Raw genomic sequence first — 25,006 nt, 5'->3', positions numbered from 1 at the left:
GTACTTAACAGCGGAAGTGACAAAAGCCGGAGGTCCGCGGTGCAGCGCCGGGGGCCGCCCGCTGTTGGTGCTGGCTGGACCCGGAGGCCCTCGTTACCAGCATGACTTTCCTCGTCTTCTTGATCCTTATGATGCAGGCCGGGAGCAGGGCTGAGATGAACGTCGCGGACCCAGAGCAGTTCTCGGGTACTGTCGCTGCGGCTGAGCCGCTGCCGAGTGAGGCTGGAGGGGACGTGGGAGGGCGGGGGCCGCCCCGGCCGGCCGGGAAGCTCCGCCTGGTCAGGCCGCCACCAGTTCTTCCTTGCAATGCTTGCCCGCTATTCCATACCCGGGTCCCGCGATCCCGGGACCAGCCGGTCGTCAGGCCCTGGGCTGGCAGCCGCGCGGGAGGCGACGCGGGGTCCGTGCGGTTTACACGCTTCATTTTAGCCTCTTTCAGCCTTGTCAATGCAACAAACACAGCTCCCCTTTTTCTCCGATTCTTTTAGCCTGTTTTTTAACAAGTGGTTTTCCAGGCCGGCAGTTGATGCGGCCACCTCTCGTGGCTTATGTAACTTTATTCTCAGTGTGTACCCCAACTCCTGAGATTTGTTATTAGTGGCAATTTGTCAGTCTTCTAAGTGCAGAAGTGGTGGAATGTGTGCACTCACTAGCGGATTTGTTAGGCAGTGGGCCTCTTCACATAGCTTAGGTCCTGGGAACATTTTGTTTCTGCCTGCTTTTTGACACTTCCCAGGCCGAGGATAGCTTTCTTGAAGCTTACAGTATGGTAATAAAGAGCTTTAGTGAAATCCATAAACCTTTTCAGCCTCCAGTCTGGAGTGTCTCTGCATCTTCCAGTTAGTATCTGCCTGGAAGGCATAAGGAGGCCCAGCCTCCCAACCCTGGTGAACTCAGGGCCTAAGCCTTTGTATTATGACTTCTTTCCTGAGTTCCTGTTAGGTGTGTGCGCTGTTTATATATCTAACCCTACTTTGGCTTGATCTTCAAAAGTCAAGCAAATAAATACTTAGACATTCCTTAGGACAGACATGGTTCAAGTTTTGGGAAGACAAAAATCTTAGTTACAGCAATTTGTCTTTTCAAGAATCATGATTTATCATAGTTAGCAGTTAAAAGGTGGGCTGTTAAAAAGTTAAAGGGTAGGCACCTCGCAGATCTCATTTTTTGCAACAACCCTACAAAGTAGATGCTATTTATATCTCCTTTTATGGGTGAGAAATTGGTGAAGCACAGCAATCTGTCCAGCAGGCATAGAGATTATCTTTATTGCTTGGCTCCAGAGTCCAAGTTCTTAACCACTCTGCCAACTGTTATTACTAGGGCAAGTTAGGTGTCTACGTGGGTGATTACAGTACATTGTGACAAGATCTTGAACTTATGTATTGGTTATGGGAAAGCAAGATAAGTTTACCAGGCTCTGTCCAGAGGAGTCAGTGACTTCTACAGAGAAGGTGAGCCCAGCCTTAGAATTGGAAGTGCAGAGAGATCTGTGTGTGCATAGGCAGAGATGTAAAACAGCATGTTGAATTAGTGGAACAATATACATTCATAGACTTGAATGTTTGAAGATCCAAGGGGAGAGAGATAGGATAGGTGGGGAGGTGAGAACCAGTTAGTGAAATACCTTGTCATGTATAACAACAAGAGACAGAAATGTAGCTTTGGCTAACTAGCAAAAAGAGGAATTTATTAGCTCAGAGAATCCAAGCAAGAATTGAACAGAAAATTAGAGATGCCAACTGGGCCTTAGGAAAATAGAAACTCAAACTGCTTGAACTTGCAATTTCTTATTTCTTGGCAGGAATCATGGATGCTGATACTGATGGCTTTGGGGTTTTAAAATCTGGCAGCCTCTTCCATCTTAACAAAATCCCAGGGGAAGGCTCTGATTTGCTCAGCTTGGTGACATGCCAGCTCATATGGGAAAGACATTATAAAAGTGGGTAGTGCTGGAGAGTTCTCAGAATAAGAGGGTTGGTGTTCTTGAAAGAAGTACAGGTGCTGAGCCAAAAAAATAATATGCCCATTATTCCTGGCTAAAGTCAGTGGGAAGCCACTGATTATTTTACAAAAGGGAATCATTTTATGCAGGATTAGATCTGCCAGTTAGACAAGCCAGTCATCTTACAAAATAGTTTGAGGGTAGATACAAATAAAGGAGGCACATTAGGAGGCTGCTGCGTAAGTCTGGGGAAGAGTCAATGAGAAATAATGATGTAAATGGAGAAGAGAGGACAGTCTGAAGAAGCATTAAGGCAGAGTCAGTAGAACTCTTGACTGACTGGGCAGAGAGGTAGATGACTCAGATTCCTGAATGGGACTGAGCATTAAACCAAGTGCCAAATCTTTCTAAATATAGGTTCCTCCTGAGCATTGAGCCCCTCGTGAATGCAAAATTTGCACATCTTTATTCAGAGTCTGCTCTGGTAGTGCAATGCCTTCCTGCCTCCCATAGGAAGATCTGCAGCCTCCTGTACTCTAGAATTTTAGAAACACAAGGGTTGGTAAGTGCCCCTAGACAACCCTTGCTGTTTTGTAGTGCATTTTCCATACATGTCTTTAGATTTTCAGTGCATTTTTCTAAATTTTATTGTGTTCCCTATGCTTTTAAAGTTATTTTAAAATGCAAAATCTCCAGAGCATAGGAAGAAAACCCACAGTGACCTCTGCTTTTGACTCTTGATGAGTTTCTTGGCTTGCCAGTACCCATTTTTGGTCTGCAGTCTACATGTAACTCTTACTGTTGCTGGACTTATCTGTACAAAGTTGAAAGTTCATCTTAGATGAGGGAACCTGATGTGAACAGGGAAGGAGGTAAGCGATTATAGTGAAATAGTCTTTGAGAAATCCAAGTGTTTGGGAATGTATTTTGTTACAGTCATAGGCATTAATTAATAGTGTTTCTTTCTTCATGCACTTTTACATATAAAAGTAATAGATTTTAAGTGAATCAGAGTCTGCTGGTGGCTACCTTCTCTGCTGTTGCACTCTGGGTACTGCTTAAAGAGCCACCCTCTCTATTTTATCAGTTATGTTTCTACTCTTGTCTGACTTTAGGGTAATATTCTGGGTAGTGTTCCAATTTCTTATTATTTTCTTCAGAATCAATTTTTCCTATTTCAGAGATTCAAAGTACTAACATAATACATTTTAGTTATTAAGTAAGTATTATATTTTCTTTTTAATTTATTCATGATTCATAGACTTTGAAGGATAAACACACTTTGGTCCTCCATAAAGGAAAACCTAAAGAATAAAAGAGAAAAATAATTTTAAAGAGCTGTCTTACAGAATTTGGCAGCACATGGCAATAGTGCAGTTATTTTACAAATAAGTTGAATAATTAATGGTTTCATTTAAAATGGACAAAGAATCAGAATGAAATTTGAACCAGAATGAAGTGTATTCCTGACAGAAAGGAGTTGGTTTACTTGTAATGGTCTTGTTAAAGAGATATCTCAATATTTAGAAATCAGAATCCTACCTATCCTTTTCAGTCTTGTTCATTCTATAGAAATGATTTATGATAATACATTGTTCAAGTGTTGGAGTGGCCATGATTTAATTGTGATAGTAGTATAAAACTTTTTGTCTTTAGGAAGTTGGGATTTTGTTCTAAGAGATGTTCATTCAGAGAAAGAGCCAGATGTTATATGGAGGATTTGTTTTTAAAGTATAGTATCAGATGACTTAGAATCCAAAAAAATTCATTGAATGACTGGCCCCTTTATCCTTCGTCTGCTTCTCAATTTGTTCTTCCCATAGAGAGAGATTAGGCAGCAGATGTCTGCAGTGTCTGTGACTCCATTTCAGGTGGATATATACTCCTTTATACAGACATTATACATTCATGTGTCAGAGTGGGTAATGGACTTCACAGGTGGTCCCTCTTTAAAAAACAGGACTGCTTTTGGCAGTTATAGGGTGAAGCACAGATAGCAGCAGTCTTTACTCCTATCACCTGTCAACACAAAGGAAATTGCTCTTGTCCTCAAACTAATCTGTAGGTATATGTACTCTGCCACCCTCACCACCCTACATTGACCAGCAATTATTGCAGGGCTGTTCTAGCTGCTAGTTTTTGGTCTTTTGTGACATTCTTAATGCCCCATCAGTGACACTGCTCCATCACTCCTGATCTTCACCAGCCTTATCTGTCCTCTCACTTGCTAGCCTTTCATATCCTGTTTCTTCTGGTTTATCAACTTCCCAGCAAACATTTGGCTCTAACCAGAGCTCTTTGTTTGACCTACACTGTAATTAAAGTGTATTGAAAACCTGATGCTTCTCTACTGTGATTATGTTTTGGAGTTCTGGAGAAGTTTGTGGAATTAGATCTTAAAATGGCTAAAGTTTATCCTGTATAATTGTAGACCGCATGCCAAATAATTCTGAGCCCATTTCCGAAAGCAATGAGTTACACAAAATTATCACAATTATCTATTTGGGCATGAAATATAAATTATAGAAATGTAAAATCTATAAGATTATTTTTTTTATTTCATGAAATCATTCTAGCAGAATCTTTCCTGAAACTCCATAGATAATAATACTCTTTTCTTTTCTCTCTATTTTTATTTAATCAATGTAAGCATATTATGAATAAAAGTTAATTATTTTAATCTGAACATTTAGCAACTTAAATACTACAAAATTATGAAACTTGAGAAGAAAACTACTCATGTCTCTGGTCATGTGATCTTGGCAAAGACAACAAAGGCGATGTCTAATAACCATGATTTCTCTTTCTGGTAACATTAAAACCACAGGTTACATCTTTTGATCTAAATATTCAGAAGCTTCTCCTTTGATAGTAATTTCTGTCTGTTTTAATCCACTGAAACTTCTTCCTCCTACCACATGTTCATCTTGATTGCTTTGAAATCTATGTGAAGTCCTAGTCTAATCATGTTTGGATTTTACTTAAATTATGGGAAACAGTTTGATTCACATTAAAAACTAATCTAATGCTGCACAAGTCTATTGTTGTTTGTATTTTTATAATGTATTATTCAGTCAACCCCTCCTAAATACAAAGTACTTTGATATTTAAAGTATTATGATTGACTTCTATGTGCCTTTTCCTCAAAACAGGAATTTCAGATTGAATATATACAGTTTTAAAGTCATTTCTATTGGGAATAATTAAAAAGAGGGATTTAAAAGGAAGCAAAAGACTTGTTGGAAACTGGAGGTAGGAGATCTTTGCTATGTAGTGACAGAAAGCTCAGCTACTCTTATCTTCAATAACATGGAAAGTAGAAAATGTACCTGATGGGCTGTGTGATCTAGCTCAGGAGGATTCCAGGCAGAGTATTGATAGTGTTATCTAGATTGTTCTTGCTTCATCCTTAAGGTGGAATCCTGGACAGATTAATTGTTGAAAGGACTAGTAAAAAGAAACCCGGACCCAGTGGTTTGAAAATTGTCAGCGGCTCAAGAGGCAAAAATGCTGAAATTTCTTAATGGCTTCTGAAAGAAGTTCAGATTCATTATGTATTTTCTTAACATCTTTCTTATCTAGTTACAAAGATATTTTTATATGATATTTGATGTTAATGTTGACTTGATCAGAGGAAGGGAGATTGACTTTTATTTCTACCAAAACCATGGATTGTAAACAGACTAGGAAATTGAGGTGCAAATATAAGAAGGAAAAAAAAATCCTCTTAAAGAAGCCTGGGAATTACCTGCTATGTACAGCCATGAGCACTCTGACAAAACCAAAAGAGAAGAGCCAGGGCTAGAACAGTGCTTTTGGGCTTGCCTACAAGGAAGTTGCTTATAGACCAAAGTTGATAGGTACCAACAGCCATCAGTAGGGCTTCAGGAAGCATAAGTAGAAAGTTTATAGGTATCTTGTTACTTGACCACAGAAAAGTCAGTTAGGCGTTCAGTGCATTTAAATCTGTAAGATAACTCTCCACCTCAATTATGGCTTTACAATCTCAACCTTTTGGCACAAATTATTAAACTACATTGGTAAATAATTTGAAAGATGCTTTGATGGGACTGGGATTGTGGCTCAGCGGTAGAGTGCTCACCTAGCATGGTCAAGACCCAGGTTCGATCCTTAGCACCACAAAGAAATAAAGGCATTGTTAAAAAAAAAAAAAAAGCATATCTTAAAAACAAAAAAAAAGAAAGATATTTTGATAGTAGCCAAATCTATTATTAGGGGGCAAGATATATACAATATTGGTGTAATACTATAAAGCATTCAGTTTTAAAATTAGTTTTTCCTCCTAAATTAGAAATAAGCACTTAAATTATAAACATAAAGCAGGGTTTCTCAGCTTTTGCACTGTTGGCCTTTTGAGCTGGATTATATGTTGCTATAGTGAACTGCCACGTGCATTGTAGAGTATTTAGCAGCATCCTTGGCTTCTCTCCTCTACATCCAGTGGTATCCCCCGCTGCCCTGTTCCTTCAGGTTCTGAGAACCAAAGATGTCTACAGTCATTGCCTGGGGCTCCCTAATGGACAAAATCACCTCCTGCTGAGAATCACTAATGTTAAGGGAAAAATTATCAGAAAAAAAAGAAAAAAAAGGGGGGGTGCATTAGAATATAATTGGCAATAGGTATAGATTGTTGTTTAAATGACTGTTGATTCATTGTGCTTTGAAGAAATAATACATGTGTTAACTAATTATAAACTAAACAATTTCAGCTTCAGTATTAGAATTTTTATTTTACTAAAAATATAGTATTTTCTTAAACAGTAAGCAAATACCTTATGAACATAAAACTAATACTTTTTTGATATATGAGGAAATCTGAAAAAAACTGTTTAGCACTATAACCAGGAAACAATCTGGGTTTTTTAATATCTGACCCAGTGAGTACTTTTTTGTTTAATTAGAGTAGTCCAGGTGAACATCATTATCATCCAGGGTCCCTTAAAAAAATACAAACTCATACTCTCAAAATTTTTGAGGATGATAAGTTATGTTCAAAAAATGCTGCACATGGCTTTATTGCCATTCATTTATTTAATTTTATAAGTGATCATGTTTAATAGTGTTTCCCAGCTAGATAGGATGGAATTATCTTCACTTTGGGTCACATCACTAAATTTGTCTGTTTCAGTCAACTCTTTCACTGCTATGACTAAAAGATCTGACAAGAACAAATTTAGAGGAGGAAAAGTTTATTTGGGGGCTTCAGTCCATAGACAGCGGCTCCATTCCTCCAGGCTTGAGGTGAGGCAGAACATCATGGCCAAAGAGTTGGTGGAGGGAAGTGGCTCAAGACATCACTATCAGGGAGTAGAAAGAGAGAGCTCCACTCACCAGATACAAAATATATACCCTAAAGGCATATCCGCAATGACCCACCTTCTCTAGCCACACTTTACTTAGCTACAGTTACCATCCAGTTAATTCTTATTAGGGGATTAATTCACTGATTGGATTAAGGTTCTCATAGCCCAAACATTTCACTTCTAAACTTTCTTGCATTGTTTCACACATGAGCTTTTAGATATTAGGGAGACACCTAATATCTAAACCTTTATGTGCATCCACCTTTTCTCCCATGTGATTCAAATCTTGCCTCTATATATATATATATATATATATTTTTTTTTTTTTTCCTAAAATGGCTTAAAATAATGAAGGCAAAAAAAAAAAAAAATGTTGGTTGTGTTTTGTTAAAAGCCCTTCACACCCAGAAAGCAAATGTTGATGGAACTGGTATGATGGTCAGTGGTTCTTTCAATCTTTTGGCATATGCTCTTGTGCTACAGAAAAGGTATTAAAAAGCATAAGAGTACTGGATGTAGGGTTGAGAACCTGGTGGGATTTTAGGATAAAATTGCCCATCCCTCATGTAGGTAGTTCTTCTCTAGACATTGGTTATAGTCCATGATATAAAATGACAAAAATTCTAATGATTTAATGCAATGATTATCATTACAATAATCAGTGAATTTATTTATAAAATGTCCTAAAAGGTTATGGAAATGTATTTCCTTATACCATGTATGTGTTTCCCTTATATCATAATGGTGTTTCCAGAATTTAAAATGAAGTAGAACTCTTCTGTACATTTTTCAATAAAAATAATTTCCAGAAATTTACTCAAGTGAGATATATATATCCTAGTTATTTCATTTTTTTCATCAAATTTGACAATATTTGAAAAACATGACATCTTACAATAAGGATTTCTAATGATAATATTAGTTTCTTACTGTTGTTCATTTAACTTTTTGAATCTCTTACAGTGCCTACACCAACTAATATTACAATTACAACCTATAATATGAACCCTATTCTGCATTGGGAGTACCAGATCATACCACAGACCCCTGTTTTCACAGTACAGGTGAAAAACTACAGGTGAGTGTTGCTCTTATCCTTTTTATTCAAGTCATTACACATTCTGTCACTTTCTGTATTCTCCTAATATCATCCTTCCTTCCTGCCTGGGGAAACTTCTTGAACTGCTTGTAAGTGTCTGGAGGTGCTAAGGATGCAAATTATTCCTTTGTTGAATACATTCTGTCTCTTGCTTTTCCTTCCTGTCAATATTGAAGTGTAGAAATAAAGCTAACTACCTTCTGAGATTTTTTTCTCTCTCTGATATCTTAATAAAGCAAAGAGTACTGTTAATAAAGCACAGCTAAATTTATTGTGATTATTGGAAGCAAGGGAGAATACCACCTTGATAGTATTTTAGCAGTATTGTCTCAGAATAAATAGTTACTGTTCACATGGTCCCAAATTGGAAGAACCACTTAAGTGTGGATTAGTCTTTTCTTTTTCCCTCATGATCTGAGGTTAAACATCTGAGGCCTGTCAAAAGCTAATTTGTATTCACTATACAGGATACTCTTTAATGGTGATGTGTAGCTTCATCATTTGACTTAGAGGTTAGCCCTCAGATTTATCCATTGCATAAGTTCTTTTAAGTAAATATCTGGGGATAAACTTTTTGAGGACATAAATATCCTATTCCACATAAATCCACAAATTTTTTAATTGATTTAAAAAATAATAAATGACAGCGGAATGCATTACAATTCTTATTACACTTATACAGCACAATTTTGTATATTTCTGGATGTATATAAAGTATGTTGACACCAATTCACGTCTTCATATGTATACTTTGGATAATGATGTCTATCACATTCCACCATCCTTGTGAATCCCCTGCCCCCTCCCTTTCCCTCCCACCCCTCTGCCCTATCTAGAATTCATCTATTCCTCCCATGCTTCCCCTTCCTACCCCACTATGAGTCAGCTTCCTTATATCAGAGGACACATTCAACATTTGTTTTTTTGGGATTGGCTAACTTCACTTAGCATTATCTTCTCCAACACCATCCATTTACCTGCAAATGCCATAATTTTATTCTCTTTTATTGTTGAGTAAAATTTCATTGTGTATATATGCCACATTTTTTTTTTATCAATTCATCCATTGAAGGGCATCTAAGTTGGCTCCACAGTTTAACTATTGTGAATTGTGCTCCTATAAACATTGATGTGGATGTGTCCCTGTAGTATGCTGTTTTTAAGTACTTTAGGTATAGACCAAGGAGTGGAATAGCTGGGTCAAATGGTGGTTCCATTCCCAGATTTCCAAGGAATCTCCATACTGCTTTCTAAATTGGCTGTACCAATTTGCAGTCCCACCAGCAATGTGTGAGTGTACCTTTTTCCCCATATCCTCGCCAATACTTATTGTTGTTTGTCTTCATAATAGCTGTCATTCTGACTGGAGTGAGATGATATCTTAAGTAGTTTTGATTTGAATTCTTTAATTGCTAGAGATTATTAACATTTTTTTCATATATTTGTTGATTGATTGTATATCCTCATCTGAGACATGTCTGTTCAGGTCCTTGGCCCGTTTGTTGATTGGGTTGTTCGTTTTTTGGTGCTTAGCTTTTTGAGTTCTTTATATACCCTAGAGATCAGAGCTCTGTCTGATGTGTGAGGGGTAAAAAATTTGCTCCCAAGATGTGGACTCTCTGTTCACCTCAAAGATTTTTTTTTTTTTTTTTTGCTAAGAAGAAATTTTTTAGTTTGATTCCAAAATGGAAAGATCTACCTTGCTCTTGGATAGGCAGAATTAATATTATCAAAATGACCATACTACCAAAAGCACTATACAGATTTAATGCAATTCCGATCAAAATCCCAATGGCATTCCTCATAGAAACAGAAAAGGCAATCATGAAATTCATCTGGAAAAATAAGAGACCCAGAATAGCTAAAGCAATCCTTAGCAGGAAGAGTGAAGCAGATGGCATCACTATATCAGACCTTAAACTATACTACAGAGCCATAGTAACAAAAACAGCATGGTATCAGCACCAAAACAGACTAGTAGACCAATGGTACAGAATAGAGGACACAGAGACTAACCCATAATTATCTTATATTAGACAAAGGTGCCAAAAACATGCACTGGAGAAAAGGTAGCCTCTTCAACAAATGGTGCCAATAAAACTGGAAATCCATATGCAACAAAATGAAATTAAACCCTTATCTCTCACCATGCACAAAACTCAACTCAAAGTGGATCAAGGACCTAGGAATTAAACCAGATATTGTGTCTAATAGAAGAAAAAGTAGGCCCTAATTTTCATCATGTGGGATTAGGCCCCAACTTCCTTAATAAGACTTCTATAGTATAAGAATTAAAACCAAGAATCAATAAATCCACAAATATTTTAACACTAGTTGATTGTATCTGTTATTTCTGTGATGGATTCAAAGTTCATAATTTTTTCAAGATTTGCTGATTCCATGTATACTAGATTGATAAAAATTCAAAAGTTTAACAGCACTTTGAAGACTGGGGATTACTCTTATACATTACTGGCATGAATGCAATCTGGCTTTCTGGGAAGAATTTGGCAGTATTTTACAAAACTTTTATTTTATTTATTTTTTTCTGGCTCTAGGAATCAAACTCGGGACCTTACACATGCTATACCTCCAAGCTTCACCCCCATGATCCATGTGTCTGCTTTTTGGCATGATGATCCCACATTAGGACCTTACCTTTAAAATACACTTAAAAGAATATAAAGATGTCACTCATATATAGGAGATTATCATACATCTGACCATTCATCAATACATGGAACACTGTGTAGCTTTAAATGAAAATATGAAGAAAATTTCTATGAACTTACATATGGTGATTTCCAGGATACATTGAAATGAAAAAGAAATTAATTTGATAAAATATATATGGTTTTCTCCTTTTTGGTTAAAAAATGAGAATAAATATTTTGTAGGTACTAATTTTGATTAAAAAAATAGGAACTGAAAATCTGAAATCAGTGAAATTGACTACTGCGGCAGGGGGGTGGGGGGGTGACAGTAACAATGACATGGAAGTGAGCAAGAAAAAACTCCCATCTGTTTCTTCACTGGAGAAATGCTGACTGCAGGGTTAAGCCAGGGAAAGTCTAAGGGTAACTAGAAAGTCTTCTTATGATGAAAGGATTTCTTTTTAAAATGTTGGGGAATGTGTCCAAAGGATCCAGGAGCTACCTTGAATAGTTTCTCATGGCCCAAACGTGGGACTGTTTGAGCTTCAATATGAATAAGAACATAACATATTGAAAATGGAAAAGAACCTCATGTTTATATTGTTCTTAATAATAGTAGTAGTGAAGAAAATGAAGAGCTCTTCTATGGACAATAACTTACAAGATTTTAAGGCATAACAAATGAAGCTAATAGTTAAGATGTCATCCTGCTTCCTATGGTGTGTGTATTTGTCACCAGAAAGGCATAATTTTTTAAAAAATTGATTACTATTAAGAGGCTTTGTAATGTGCTAGATTTTGGAATTGAGTCACTTCTAGGCATCTACATCTTTAGCATCTAGAGTTGAGTAAAAAACAGATTTTAAAAACCTATAGTGTCATGTTGTTTGTACAGTTTTATATTTTGAATGGAGCCTCTTTATTGTAAAGGAATTTATGGTACATGTTGACTATCCTTTATGTCAAGTGCTTGGAATCAGAAGTATTTCATATTTCTGATTTTTTTTTAGATTTCTAGAGTATTTGTATATAATAATGATATATCTTGGGAAAGGGACCCAAGTCTAAACATGAAATTTATCAGTATTTCATATATACCTTGTACACATAGCTGGAAGCTCAAGAGAAATTTAAATAAGATAACTTCTTGCCTGAGATTGATTGATATAATGTTTTAGATAACATTATTCATGAAACAGATTTTCATGGTGTGGAATTTTTCTCTTAAGGTATCAAGTTGGCACTCAAAAGTTTTGGATTTGGGAGTCTTTTGGAGTTTGAATTTTTTGGATTAAGGATGTTGGACATATATTTCTAACCAAAGAGTAGGGGCTTCCTACTTTGGTTTTTATGTCCTGTTCTAATCCTGTCCTGTTCTATAAACTCTTTCTACTAGCTCTTTGCTATAAATGAAAAGCAGAATACAGAAATGGTTTAAGTTAATGTGACAACAAATAAAACTACCTTTATGTTTCTTTATTCCTTTTCATTTTAGGAAGGAACAATGGACTGATGCTTGCACCAATATCTCTCATCATTACTGTGAACTTTCTGAACAAGTTTATGATTTATCTGAACCTTTCTGGGCCAGAGTTAAAGCTAGGATCGGACAAAAAGAATCTGTCTATGTAGAGTCAAAAGAAATTATTTTATGCATACATGGTGAGTAGAATGTATGCTTGTGTAACTTTTAAATTTGAAAATACTCACACATGTCTTCAGTGCATGTTTGCCTTTATTAGTAGTTGCTAAAAATGATCACAGTGCCAGGGAAACACTTGGAGGAATTCAGAGCATCAATAACATTCCTTTCTCCCAAGCTCCACAAAATATGGCTGAGATAGCCATCCCTTTGCTGCTTCAAAACCATTAAGTTTTTGCTCTCTACATTTCTGGATCAGTGCCGTCCAGCTGTAGTCTGCACCAGTTCCCTCCCCCCTCCCCCCATCTTCTCTGTAATTCATTTCAAAGTTATATTCCCTGAGGACTTTGGCTCATTGTTCTCATTGTTCTCACTGTGCTCATTTGGTTCTCATTGTTCCTAGCCACCTTAAGTCCTTAATGCCTATGAGAATTTAAATCCTAACTTAATATATTAAAATTTTAAGACTTAATCTCTCCAACCCCCCATGATTTTCACTCTTCCTACATTCTACTCCCATAAGATGTGTGATCTTTACTGACAACCCAAACTCCAGAATCTTCAGTGCCATTTCCTGTTTTCTGACTACATCATCCCACCTTGCCAATCATATCCTCACTCCTGGGTAAAAGAAGCCTGAGTCACTTGGCTCTTCCCTAGTGTGCTCAGCCTTGGTTCCTTTTCCTCTACCTTCACTTCTTTCCTGTTCAGCTCCTGTGCTTGGTTACTCCATGGCTGCCTGCCAGTTCTCTCCACTGCTTTGATTCGGCTTCTGTTTTTCTAATTGTGCTGCCTTGGGCTCTTGCACAGGCACTTCCTCTGCTTGTTCTTTAAATATTAAGGTTTAAATATTAAGTTCTCCTGAGTTCATGCCTTTTCCATCTGATACATTACCATCGGTATGTCAGATTTTTCAAGGGCCTACTATGTGTTAGTAAGTATGCCATGCCCTGAGATACAGTGGTATAAAACCAGACTTGCCTGGCACATAGTAGGTGCACAGTTAGTATGTAAAGTGTATTCACCAACCAAGTTCCACACATCAAAGACACAGGGAATATTTGCTGAGTAGTTAAATGTATAGTTCTGATTTTCACAAGGAATCATTATTAGCAAACTTTTGTAGAACCTTCCTAGAGCCTTCCTGGTTGTAGTCCCCATACCTCCCTTAGGTTTGGTTTTTCCTTCTGCCTACAGCTTTCCTCAGCAGATATGCCAATAAATATCGCACATATTATGGGAGTAGAATGTGGGAAGAGTGAAAATCATGGGGGGTTGGAAAGATTAAGTCCTAAAATTTTAATGTATTAAGTTAGGATTTAAATTCCCATAGGCATTAAAAACACTTGTGGATGTTAAAGAGAGTTTTGTGGGGAAAGATATCTCAAATTCCTTTTTAGAAACCAGATTTCTTAATTTACAGAAATAAAAGAAAATTTTTTGTACTTAATAGAGCTTCTGTTATGGCAAGGTTTTGTTTTATTTGTTTTGTTTGTTTTAAACCAACTTTTATAACCAATTGTATTTCTCTAGATCTAGAAGTGAAATTAAACTGATAAAGAGAAGTTTTCCTGAGATTTATTAAATATTTCTTTATGAATGATATTTGGAATATCTTCTAGATCTTTGTGGAGTAGTGTGAATGGGGCCCTACTTTAGAAAAATAAAAAAGAAGAGTAGGTTGTTTGAGTGATTTTGATAATTTTGAAATGCACCATGAAGTTCCTAGGCTAGTAGTAATTATACTTTCCCTCTCTCCTCCAGGAAAGATTGGACCACCTACACTAGATGTCAGAAGGAAGGAAGACCAAATCATTATTGACATATTTCACCCTTTAATTATTATTGGAAAAGAGGAGGTGACTTTATATGATGAAGAAAATCCTTGTTACCCATTTAAGTACATTGTACATATGAAAATTAACAGGAGTGAGGTATGTGTTTCTATTTCATCTTTTCAAAATGAAAATTATTCTGTAGCTAGCACAAGTCATTTTTTTGTACAATATAATGAAAATGGAATTTCAGCCAAGGCTCATGAACCATAGATTTGGGTAAGGGGGGGTGAATTATATATACACACACACACACACACACACACACACTATTGAAAGGAAGTAGTATGGACTTAATCACTAACACTGACCAGATGTGTACATTAAAGTTTTCTCTGTCCCATTTAGCCACATGACCCTAATCTAAAATTTTACTCTTAACCTTAATTTCTCTATTGGAAACATAAGGATTTTTTTTTTTTTTTTTTTTTGTACTGGAGATTAAACTCAAGGTGCTTTATCCCTGATCTAATCTCCAGATCTGGTTCTTTTTATTTTGAGACAGAGACTTACTAAGTCACTGAGGCTAGTTCAGAACTTGAATCCTCCTGCCTCAGCTTTCTGAGTTGCTGGAATTATAGATGTGTGCCGCTGAGCCTGGCAGGATCATTTGAATTTTTTTGAAAGAAAAGTTAACAGTACAACTGTGAGAATATAATTACATTATTTTGACAGCTCATCTCTATGGCCTTGTTGGTTGTAGTCCCCATACCTCCCTTAGGTTTGGTTTTTCCTTCTGCCTACAGCTTTCCTCAGCAGATATGCCACATTCCTGGCATCAGTGACTTCCTGGGGTCTCCATTGCTGCTTTGACTTTACTTTCAGAGCTTTAAGAATCACACTTTCAGGAGCTTCCTACAGGAATTCCAAACCTGCTGCACATTGCCTGGCTTCCCAGGCCTGTCTTTGAAATCTCAGTGAAAGCCTACATGACTGTAACTCTTGCATTTCACATTCCTAAAACCATCACTATGTGGACAAAGCTAAGATCTGCCACCAATAGAGCAGTAACCAGGCACGCCTGGACCATGGCTGCCGTGGTCTATGAGTCCCTGGGTATCTGAGCATTCTGAAAAAAATTCTAGGGCTACAACTTCCTGGGGCCCTGCAGGATATGATCAGGACATCCCAGAACTCCTTTCTCAAAATAAAGACTTTCAAAAAGTTTTCACTTTTATACCCTTGAGCCTGAGATACCTTCAAGGCTTGTTTTGTATTATCTTGGTGCAAAGTAATTGGCTTCTCTTCAGTGATGCTAATTTCTTCAACAACTGCATCTTCCTAGTTCCCAACAAACTGCTTTTTTTGACTAAACTGCAAATTTTTCCAATCTTTCTGCTGTTTTTTGCTCCCAATTCTCATTGTAAACTTACCTAAAAGGAACCAGCAAAACCCAGGCCACTGCCTTAATGCTTTGCTTCTTGAAACTTCTCCACCATATTAATTAGTCCATCACCTTTAAATTCAGCCTTACCCAGTCTCAGGACATGGACAAGATTGTAGACAGAATGTGACATGAATGGCTCTAATCCATTTCCCAGTGGAGCCTTCATTTTGGTTTGAAACCTCACAAGCAGTTTCTCCCAGCATTCTGTCAGCAATCTGGTCTTCTGAGCTCATTCCAGAATTGCCCATTAAGCTCTTCTTACAACATTCTAAGACTTCTCTATCCTGCATCTTCAAACTTTCTCAAATTAGGGTATTGAACCATATGGCCAAGTATGTCACAGCAACATCACTATTCTTGGTACCAATTTTCTGTGGTAGTCAGCTTTGCACCACCTTGACAAATACCTGAGAAAAACAACTTAATGGAGGAAAGATTTATTATGGCTCATGGTTTGAAAGATTTCAGTTCATGGTTAGCTGGCTGAGTTGCTTTTTTATACCTATAGCGAGGCAGAAACATCATGGTGTAAGGGCAAAAGGGTGGAGAAAAGCTGTTCACTTATGGCAGCCAGGAAGTGGAAAGAGGGAGAAAGGGGCCAGAGATAAGAAATGCCCTTCCTGGTCATGCCCCCAGCGACTTCTTTCCTCCAACTAGGCCCCACTCCTAAAGTTTCCACCACCTCTCAGAAATAGCATGATATTATTAATACATCAAATGGATTAATCCACTGCTGAAGTCAGGATCCTCATGATCCAGTCACCCCTTCTCAAGAGCCCCACCTCTGAGCATTGCTCATTGGGGACCAAGCCTTCAACACATGAGCTTTTGGGGGACATTCCAGATCCAAACTGTAATAGTCACCACTGTCCTACTTACCTTAGTCAGCTTCCTGTTAGTACAGCAAAATGCCAGAGACAGCTAACTTGTAAAGAGAAAGTTTTATTTAGTTCCCAGTTTTAGGAGTTCAAAGGTATGCATCAGCTTAGTTCTGATGAAGGCAGTAGATGGCAGCACATCGCAGTGGGAGCACACGTAGGAGCAAACAAGTGATTAAACAAATGATTACATGATTGCATCTCTTCTTTTCCCCTCCTTTTTTTTTTTCTTTTTTTCCCCTCCAGGCCCTGTGCTAGAGATTGAACACAGGGCCTCCTACCTCTTAGGCAAGTACTATATGACTTAGCTACACCCACAGCTCAAGTGATTATTCTCACACCATGCAGAGAGAGGAGGGACTGGGGTCTCTCAGTCCCTTTCAAGGATATGCCCCAATGACCTAATGACCTCCCATAAGGCCCCATATCTTAAAGGTCCACAGCACTTCCCAATACCACCACCTGGGAACCAATCCTTACCCTATGGGGAATGCTTAGCCAAACCACAGCACTACCTTTGCGTCTTCAGGCCCAAGCACAGGTGGTCCACACACTGGGGAATGAAAGAGGAACTAGGAGGGGTTGCTTCAGCCATTTCTGTGTATCACTGCCCAGAGACCCTGCAGCCTTCATGCAGCACCTTTATTATGCTTCCTATAAATGCTGTTCTCCTTCAACAAGCTAAATTTCTAACACTCTTAGCAATGGGACAAATGAACATCTATCTGTTGGTTTAACAACTAATAATGAACATCCCCGCTCAAGTTTTTAAACTTACTATTCCTATAAAGAACATTTTAACAAATGCACATTATCATGCTGTATTTGAAGTGACAAATTGACTTATTATTTGATATGAATACTATTTTCAGACATATTTAGTATTTGTCATATATGTGTTTTCTTTAGGTATTTGACCAAGATAACTATGGGGATTTTTGTATAGATGAAGAAGTCAGACATCTTCATTGTATTTTTTTCCCATATAGATGGCAGATATAAAATTTGAATCAAAGGAAGTTGATTGTAATGAGTCGCTGTGCCAGTTGAGAATTCCTGTGTCCTCACTGAATTCTGAGTACTGCTTTTTAGCAGGAAGCTCAAACACATGGGGATTTACAATGGAAGAGTCCAAAGAAGTTTGTATAACTATTTCCAATGACAACATAAAGGGTAAGTTCTTGCCATTATTTTCTAAATAGAGAGGGTGAGAACTAAAATATAGTAATGTGAAAAAAGATAAATTCATTTGTAACTTCAACAAATCTTTTTTCTTTTAAAAATATTTAATAATTTCTCAGAGAAACCCAAAATTAAAAATAAGACAGTTTCTCAGGCATTAAAATATGCAAAGTAACTAATTAGGAAAGCCATGTGAGAGCCTTTTGACCCAAGAAAGAAAAAATATAAAATATGTGTAAAATTATATACATAAATATCTACATTTCAAGTGTTCATTATGGATAACTTATAAAGAGTTAGAAGAAAACACAATTAACTATAGTTCTGTTGTCCAAAAAGATACCCCGTTGTTCACATCCTATCTTTCTCTGTAGCCATGATTATATTGCATAGTATATATAATTTTTTGTACTGCCTTAAACATATATTTTAACTATTTTTTATTTCACTTCACATATTTTCTTCACATTTTATAATGTCTGTAGAGTATTTCATTTTATAGTATATTATTTTTATTTACTGTTGCCTAATTGTGGGTCCTTTAAGATTATTTTCAGGTTTTTATTATGATAAATCACACTTTGAGGATGGCGAGAGAAAGGGATTCAATTTCATTTTGTTGCATATGGATTTCCAATTTTCCCAGCACCATTTGTTGAAAATGCTATCCTTCCTCCATTGCATGCTTTTAGCCCCTTTATCAAATATAAGATAGTTGTAACTTTGTGGATTAGTCTCTGTGTCTTCTATTCTGTACCATTGGTCTACCCACCTGTTTTGGTACCAGTACCATGCTGTTTTTGTTACTATTGCTTTGTAGTATGGATCAGGGAGCTAGGTATCAAATCAGAGACACTGCGTCTGATAGAAGAAAAAGTTGGCTACGATCTACAAATTGTGGGGTCAGGCTCCAAATTCCTCAATAGGACACCCATAGCCCAAGAGTTAACAACAAGAATAAACAAATGGGACTTAATTAAACTAAAAAGTTTTTTCTCAGCAAGAGAAACAATAAAAGAGGTAAATAGAGAGCCTACATCCTGGGAACAAATCTTTACCCCCCACACCTCCGATAGAGCCCTAATATCCAGAATGTACAAAGAACTCAAAAAATTAAACAATAAGATAACAAATAACCCAATTAACAAATGGGCCAAGGACCTCAACAGACACTTCTCAGAGGAGGACATACAATCAATCAACAAGTACATGAAAAAATGCTCACCATCTCTAGCAATCAGAGAAATGCAAATCAAAACCACCCTAAGATACCATCTCACTCCAGTAAGATTGGCAGCCATTATGAAGTCAAACAACAACAAGTGTTGGCGGGGATGTGGGGAAAAGGGTACACTTGTACACTGCTGGTGGGACTGCAAAATGGTGAGGCCAATTTGGAAAGCAGTATGGAGATTCCTGGGAAAGCTGGGAATGGAACCACCATTTGACCCAGCTATCGCACTTCTCGGACTATTCCCTGAGGACCTTAAAAGAGCGCACTATAGGGATACGGCTGCATCAATGATTATAGCGGCACAATTCACAATAGCTAGACTGTGGAACCAACCTAGATGCCCTTCAATTGATGAATGGATAAAAGAGTAGTGAGACACCCTTGCCTTATTACTGATCCTGGAAGAAATGCTTTTAACTTTTTCCGATTTGCTGGTGTTGGCTCCACGCTTGTCTTTATTATGTTGAGGTACAGTCTTCTATACCTGTCATTTAAGGATTTTATCATGAAGAAATGTTGAATTTGATCAGATGCTTTTTCTACATCTGTTGAGATGATCGGGACTTTTCTCTTTATTCTATGGATAGGATGTATTATGTTAATGTACTACATATAATGAACCATCCTGGCATCCCTGGGATGAAACCAGCTTGATCAGGCTAAATGTGCTTTTTGTTGTGCCATTGAATTTGATCTGCTAGAATTTTGAGAATTTTTCAATATATGCTCTTCAGGGATTCAGTCTATAATTTTTTTGTACTTGTTCCTTGTCGGGTTTTAGTAATAGGATACTGTTGACCTTATAGACTGTTTGGAATGGCTCCTTCTCTTTCAGTTCTTTGGTATACTTTGAAAAAGTATTGGCATTAGTTCTTCTTTAAAAATTTGGTAAAAATTCAACAGTGAAGCATCTGGTCCTGGTTCTATAATTCCATTTTGGTAGGTCATGTGTATCCAGAAGTATATCTGTTGCTTCTAGATTTTCCAGTTTGCTAACACATAATTTTTCATAGTAATCCTTAATGATCCTTTATATTTCTGTGGTATTGATTGTACTATCTCCTTTTTCATCTCAAATTTTACTTAACAAATATCCTTTTAAATATCTAGGCTGAAGATTTAGAACAAACAACTAAAATTTAGTACTAGTCACTTTGAGGCCACTGTATGGTGGCTCAAAGTCATGTAGTTCATTTTATGCTAATTTGTATTGTATTATTTGAAAAGTAAAATCCTACTTAGTGCCCAGAATTTGAAATAATGCACATTATTTTTAAAAGGCTGAATTCTGAAATGGACCCCCATGGGACTTCTCATAGTGGTGGTGTTTATTATGTTATAATTTTGTATTTTACTATTGTAATGATTTAATTTTTCATAACCTATAAATAGGGAGGATGCAAGCATTTATTAAGTAGTAATTTTTACAGTCACTATTCCAAAGAAGTAGGATGGAAATTAGAGCTACTAAAATGCCATGCATATCATGTATAACTAATTAAAATAAATAAAAAAAATTTTAAATGCCATGAAGGAAACCAAACACTACCATAATATGTAGAGCACTGTTAACTTTTAAGAGGAGAAGACGGTGGGGGATAAAAATGTGCTGTGAAAATTAAAAGCAGCATTACAGGGACACGGTGGTGCTAATAGAGATGTGTGCTCTGAACCAGATCTTTCCCATGTTTTATTACTTTGTATCTGATTTGCAATCAAGGGGATTTTATTCCTGCACAATATTCTTTTGTGTGTGCCTTAAAATAAGCACTTGTAACAGAAAAGTCTAAGGTATAGGGCTAAATTATTTTAAGAGTTATAAACATTGCCAGAGTTTATTTCTCAAAAGAGACACTTTTTAAGTCCTTCTTTTGCATTTTTAACAGAAAAGCATAACCCTAAGAACACCCTATATTTGAGGTTGTAAGGAAGTCAGTATGAAAACTATTTTAACTATGTTGTATCATGGCAGTATAGTTCCAGAAAGTTTCAGAATTGCAGAACTGGGAAGAATCAATTGCTGTCTAGGATACATATCTAATTTTTCACTCACTGACTATAACTTCTGTTCCAATGTCCTTTAAAACTCTGATCATATTAATTACCTAATGTGTAAGGCTATTAAAGAAAAGGGCTGAGATTTTTGATATGCAATAGCAGTATTCCATCTTAATTCTAATGTTTTATTTTTCCCTTTCTTTAGATTTTGTTTGGATTCCAGTTATTGCTGTGTTCACAGTCTTTCTAGTATTTATCATACTATGTGTATGTGCATGTTGTCATATTAAGAAGAATCCATTTAAGAAAAAAAGCAGAATGTTACCCAAGTCCTTGGTAAAGTATTTATTTATTTTTATTTATAGATGCTAAAATGTAACTTGAATCTTTTTTGAAAGGTTTCTTCAATTTTGTTTGTAAAGTAAAATGATGTTCAGCATCATTCAGCAGAATGTGACATGCTGAACATTGTTATATTGAATCTTACTATAGTACTTTACATTGAAAAGTACTCAATCTCCACATATCCAGAATCATATGTTTTTTACTATTCACCAGCTGCTGCTTTTGTTCTTGATACAAAAACACAAACGAGTCTGGTGAGGAGCTTAAAGTCTAGTGAGAAAAAAAGATGAGAACACAATTGGTGTGCTGTGTGACAAGTTCAAAGGCAGAGGCTTACACAGGAGCCAGTGAGGACACTGGCCATCTTTGGGGGTGGGGTTAGTTGTGGCTTTTCCAGAGGCTGAAATAGCTGAGCAGTCTTGAAAGACAGTAAGAGTTTATCCAGCTTCTAAGGGACAGTATGTGCTAAAGTCCAAAGTCCAGAAAGCCTGGCTTTTGATTATAGTTGCAATGTAGAAGAGAGAAGGCCAAAAATTGGACTCTCAAAAGAGTTTGACACTTAAATGTCTAACATTTCAAAGTCATAATTATTTGAATCAATTATGACAGGAATAATACCTGTAATGTTCAAAGGGCATATTGAAATTTGCAATAAAAATGCTACCTTAAAGGAAAGTGGCTAAAAATTATCAATAGTTAGTTGACAATTCATATATGAATTATAATAGTTATCCTTACTAGGAATTAAGCAAAAAGACACCTTGCAATGTGCCATTTTAAACTCACTAGAGAAAGAAAAATAAACCTAATGATCCAGTAATCCCAGTAGTAATACAAGTTATGTGTACAGGGGAAAAATAATGTAGTCTTAGTGGGAAGTTAAGCCTGCAGAGTGTACAATATGGTAGTACTGTAAGTCTGCCATCCCTGTAAAGAGTCTTTTATTCTAAGGAAATAATTTCATAAATGAAAATACATGTGAAATATTCAACATGTTCTGTAACTGGCAAAAATTGGAAATAATTTAACATCTATTAAAGAAATTAACTATCAGTATAAATTATATAAGCCAGTGAAAATTATAATGATAAAGAAAATTAATGAAACTTTTATATAAAATAAGTAGTTGTGTCTGGGAATGTGGCTCAAGTAGTAGTGCACTTGCCTGGCATGCGTGAAGCACTGGGTTCGATCCTCAGCACCACATAAAAATAAAATAAAGATATTGTGTCCACCTAAAGCTAAAAAATAAATGTTTAAAAAAATAAGTAGTTGTACTCCCATTACATATTTAACAAGCATACATATAGGAGGTGATGTACAAAAAGCAATAATACTTCAGTAAAATATTAGATGACTTCTTAAAAATCCCCCAAATTTGCTTATCATGTCAATATATTATTTTTCATTTAAAAAAGAAAGAAAAAAGCAACTATCTGATTCCATTATACTATTCTAAATATGCCATGTAGTAGCCCATGACCTTTAGGCTTTTTTTTTTTTTTTTTTTTGAGAATTGGCATTTAATAATTTATTAATTTGCTATCTTTAATCACTTTCTCTCCCTTAGCTTTCTGTGGTAAGAAATGCCACTTCAGAGACAAAACCTGAATCAAAATATGTATCGATCATCACATCATACCAGCCATTTGTCGTAGAAAATGAGACGGTGGTCTGTGAAGAGCCATTGTCTCCAGTAACAATTCCAGGCATGCAGACAGAAGATAAACCAGGAAAAGTAGAACACAGAAAAGAACCTTCTAGTGAAACACAAGTGGTGACTACTGAAGAAAATATTTCTGACCTGACCCTGAGCAGCCCTATGTCTTCAATAGAGAGAGAGAATTCTCTCCATTCAAGTAGTAATCTGTCAGCACCCTGCAGCAGCACCTTGAATTCCTATCACTCCAGGAATGGTTCTGATAGTGGCCTCGTGGGATCAAATGGCTTCGTATCTGAATCAGAATTACCCCCAAGTGATACAGCTGAAATAAAAACAGAAGGACAAATATCCTCAATGCTGAGAAATGCCCCTACCTCTTTTGGTTATGATAAACCACATGTGATTGTGGATCTGATTGTGGATGATGGCTGTAAAGAGTCTTTGATTGGTTATAGACTCACAACAGATTCCAAAGACTGTTCATAAGATCATCTAAGATGCACCAAATTTTGAAGAATCTCATTTTTCTGGATGGTTTTCTGCTTTGGATTTGGGAAAAGACCATAACCTCAGAAATTGTATCTTTGTTGATATTAACCAAAGGCAGTATCTTGGTTGAGATAAAGATCGTTGGAACCCTTGCATTTGCTTTGAAAACCAAAGACTCTTCTTTAAAAAAAAAAAAAAAAAGGACAAAAAACCTATCATGGCACTTATGAACCTTTTATTTAGGTCCTAGCAATGTCAGCGAATACTCTCCATTTACTCCTGCTTCCTACTATATCAGGGGTGCTACATTCCCATCACTTTAAGGGATATAATGACACAATTATGGACACAATGGTGCAGGCCTATAACTGCAACAACTCAGGAGCCTGAGGCAAGAGGATCGCAAGTTCAAGGCCAGCCTCAGCAAGTAGTGAGGTCCTAAGCAACTTAGCAAGACCCTGTCTCAAACTAAAAATTAAAAAGGGCTGGAGATATGGCTGAGTGCTAGAGACCTTGCCTAGCATGTGCAAGGCCCTGAGTTCAATCCCCATATAGCACAAACCAGAAGCATATAATGGTGGTTTGTCTTTTCTGTGCCTCATTTGTTATTTGTTTTATAGTATTAAGTGCTTAAGTTTCATGAGAAACTCTCTAACCTTTCCAGGATTGTATTAAAATCTAATTCAAACTAATAGAATTACTACCATATATAAATAGAAGCCTATAGGTTTTTTATGGAACATTACATTTAATGTTTTTTTAATAAAATACTTTTTAAAACTTATTTTTGGTATTTATTTATTCAAGCACTTAGTCTTTTATAGTTGACCAGGGGTTTTTTTACCCATTGTTTGTTTCTGTGCATTAATGCTATAGAATTATTTTCAAATTGTTTATAGCTGATCTTTAAAATAATCCTAAAAATAATTACTTTTTTTTTAAAAAAATTGGCCTTTTATATCTATCTTTTAGTATATAGCACCCAGAATGCAAAACCCAGCTCTAAGTGCTTTGGGAAGAAAAGCAGATGTCACTGTAGAGCTTGAGGACTGAGAAGCCTTTGGCAGAAGGGTGGTGTTCACAGACAGCCACAGGAGGGAGGGAGGAAGGAGCCATGAGAAGTGTGTGGTATGGAGAGTCCCCAGGGAGGGGAAAACCAAAAGTTGATATCTGTATACAGGAATTCTTGGAATCATTAAATGGGTAGGAATATTAAGACTCACAGGAATTAATGGCCAACAAAATTTTTTAAATAATTTACATAAACAAATTAACAAATAAGCCATGAGAAAATTTTTCTCCTCACTTAAAAGTACAAATTAAAATGAGAT

The 25,006-nt window shown here is 36.5% G+C and overlaps 1 protein-coding gene across 1 annotated transcript; it reads left to right on the top strand.

Moving 5' to 3' along the window:
* IFNGR1 (interferon gamma receptor 1) lies at nucleotides 1-24,459 on the top strand. The gene is made up of 7 exons (XM_081294475.1): nucleotides 1-186; nucleotides 8,233-8,347; nucleotides 12,518-12,684; nucleotides 14,429-14,598; nucleotides 17,754-17,937; nucleotides 21,384-21,514; nucleotides 23,094-24,459. Exons 1-7 carry the CDS (start codon nucleotides 102-104, stop codon nucleotides 23,670-23,672), a joined length of 1,431 nt encoding a protein of 476 aa, XP_081150601.1. The 5' UTR covers nucleotides 1-101; the 3' UTR covers nucleotides 23,673-24,459.
* The last annotated feature ends 547 nt before the right edge of the window (nucleotides 24,460-25,006 follow it).

This window comes from Spermophilus citellus (genome assembly GCF_964194105.1).
Source record: "Spermophilus citellus genome assembly, chromosome: 5".
NCBI lineage: Eukaryota > Metazoa > Chordata > Mammalia > Rodentia > Sciuridae > Spermophilus > Spermophilus citellus.
Note: the sequence above shows the minus strand (reverse complement) of the source record. Positions and strands in the feature narration are given on the sequence as shown.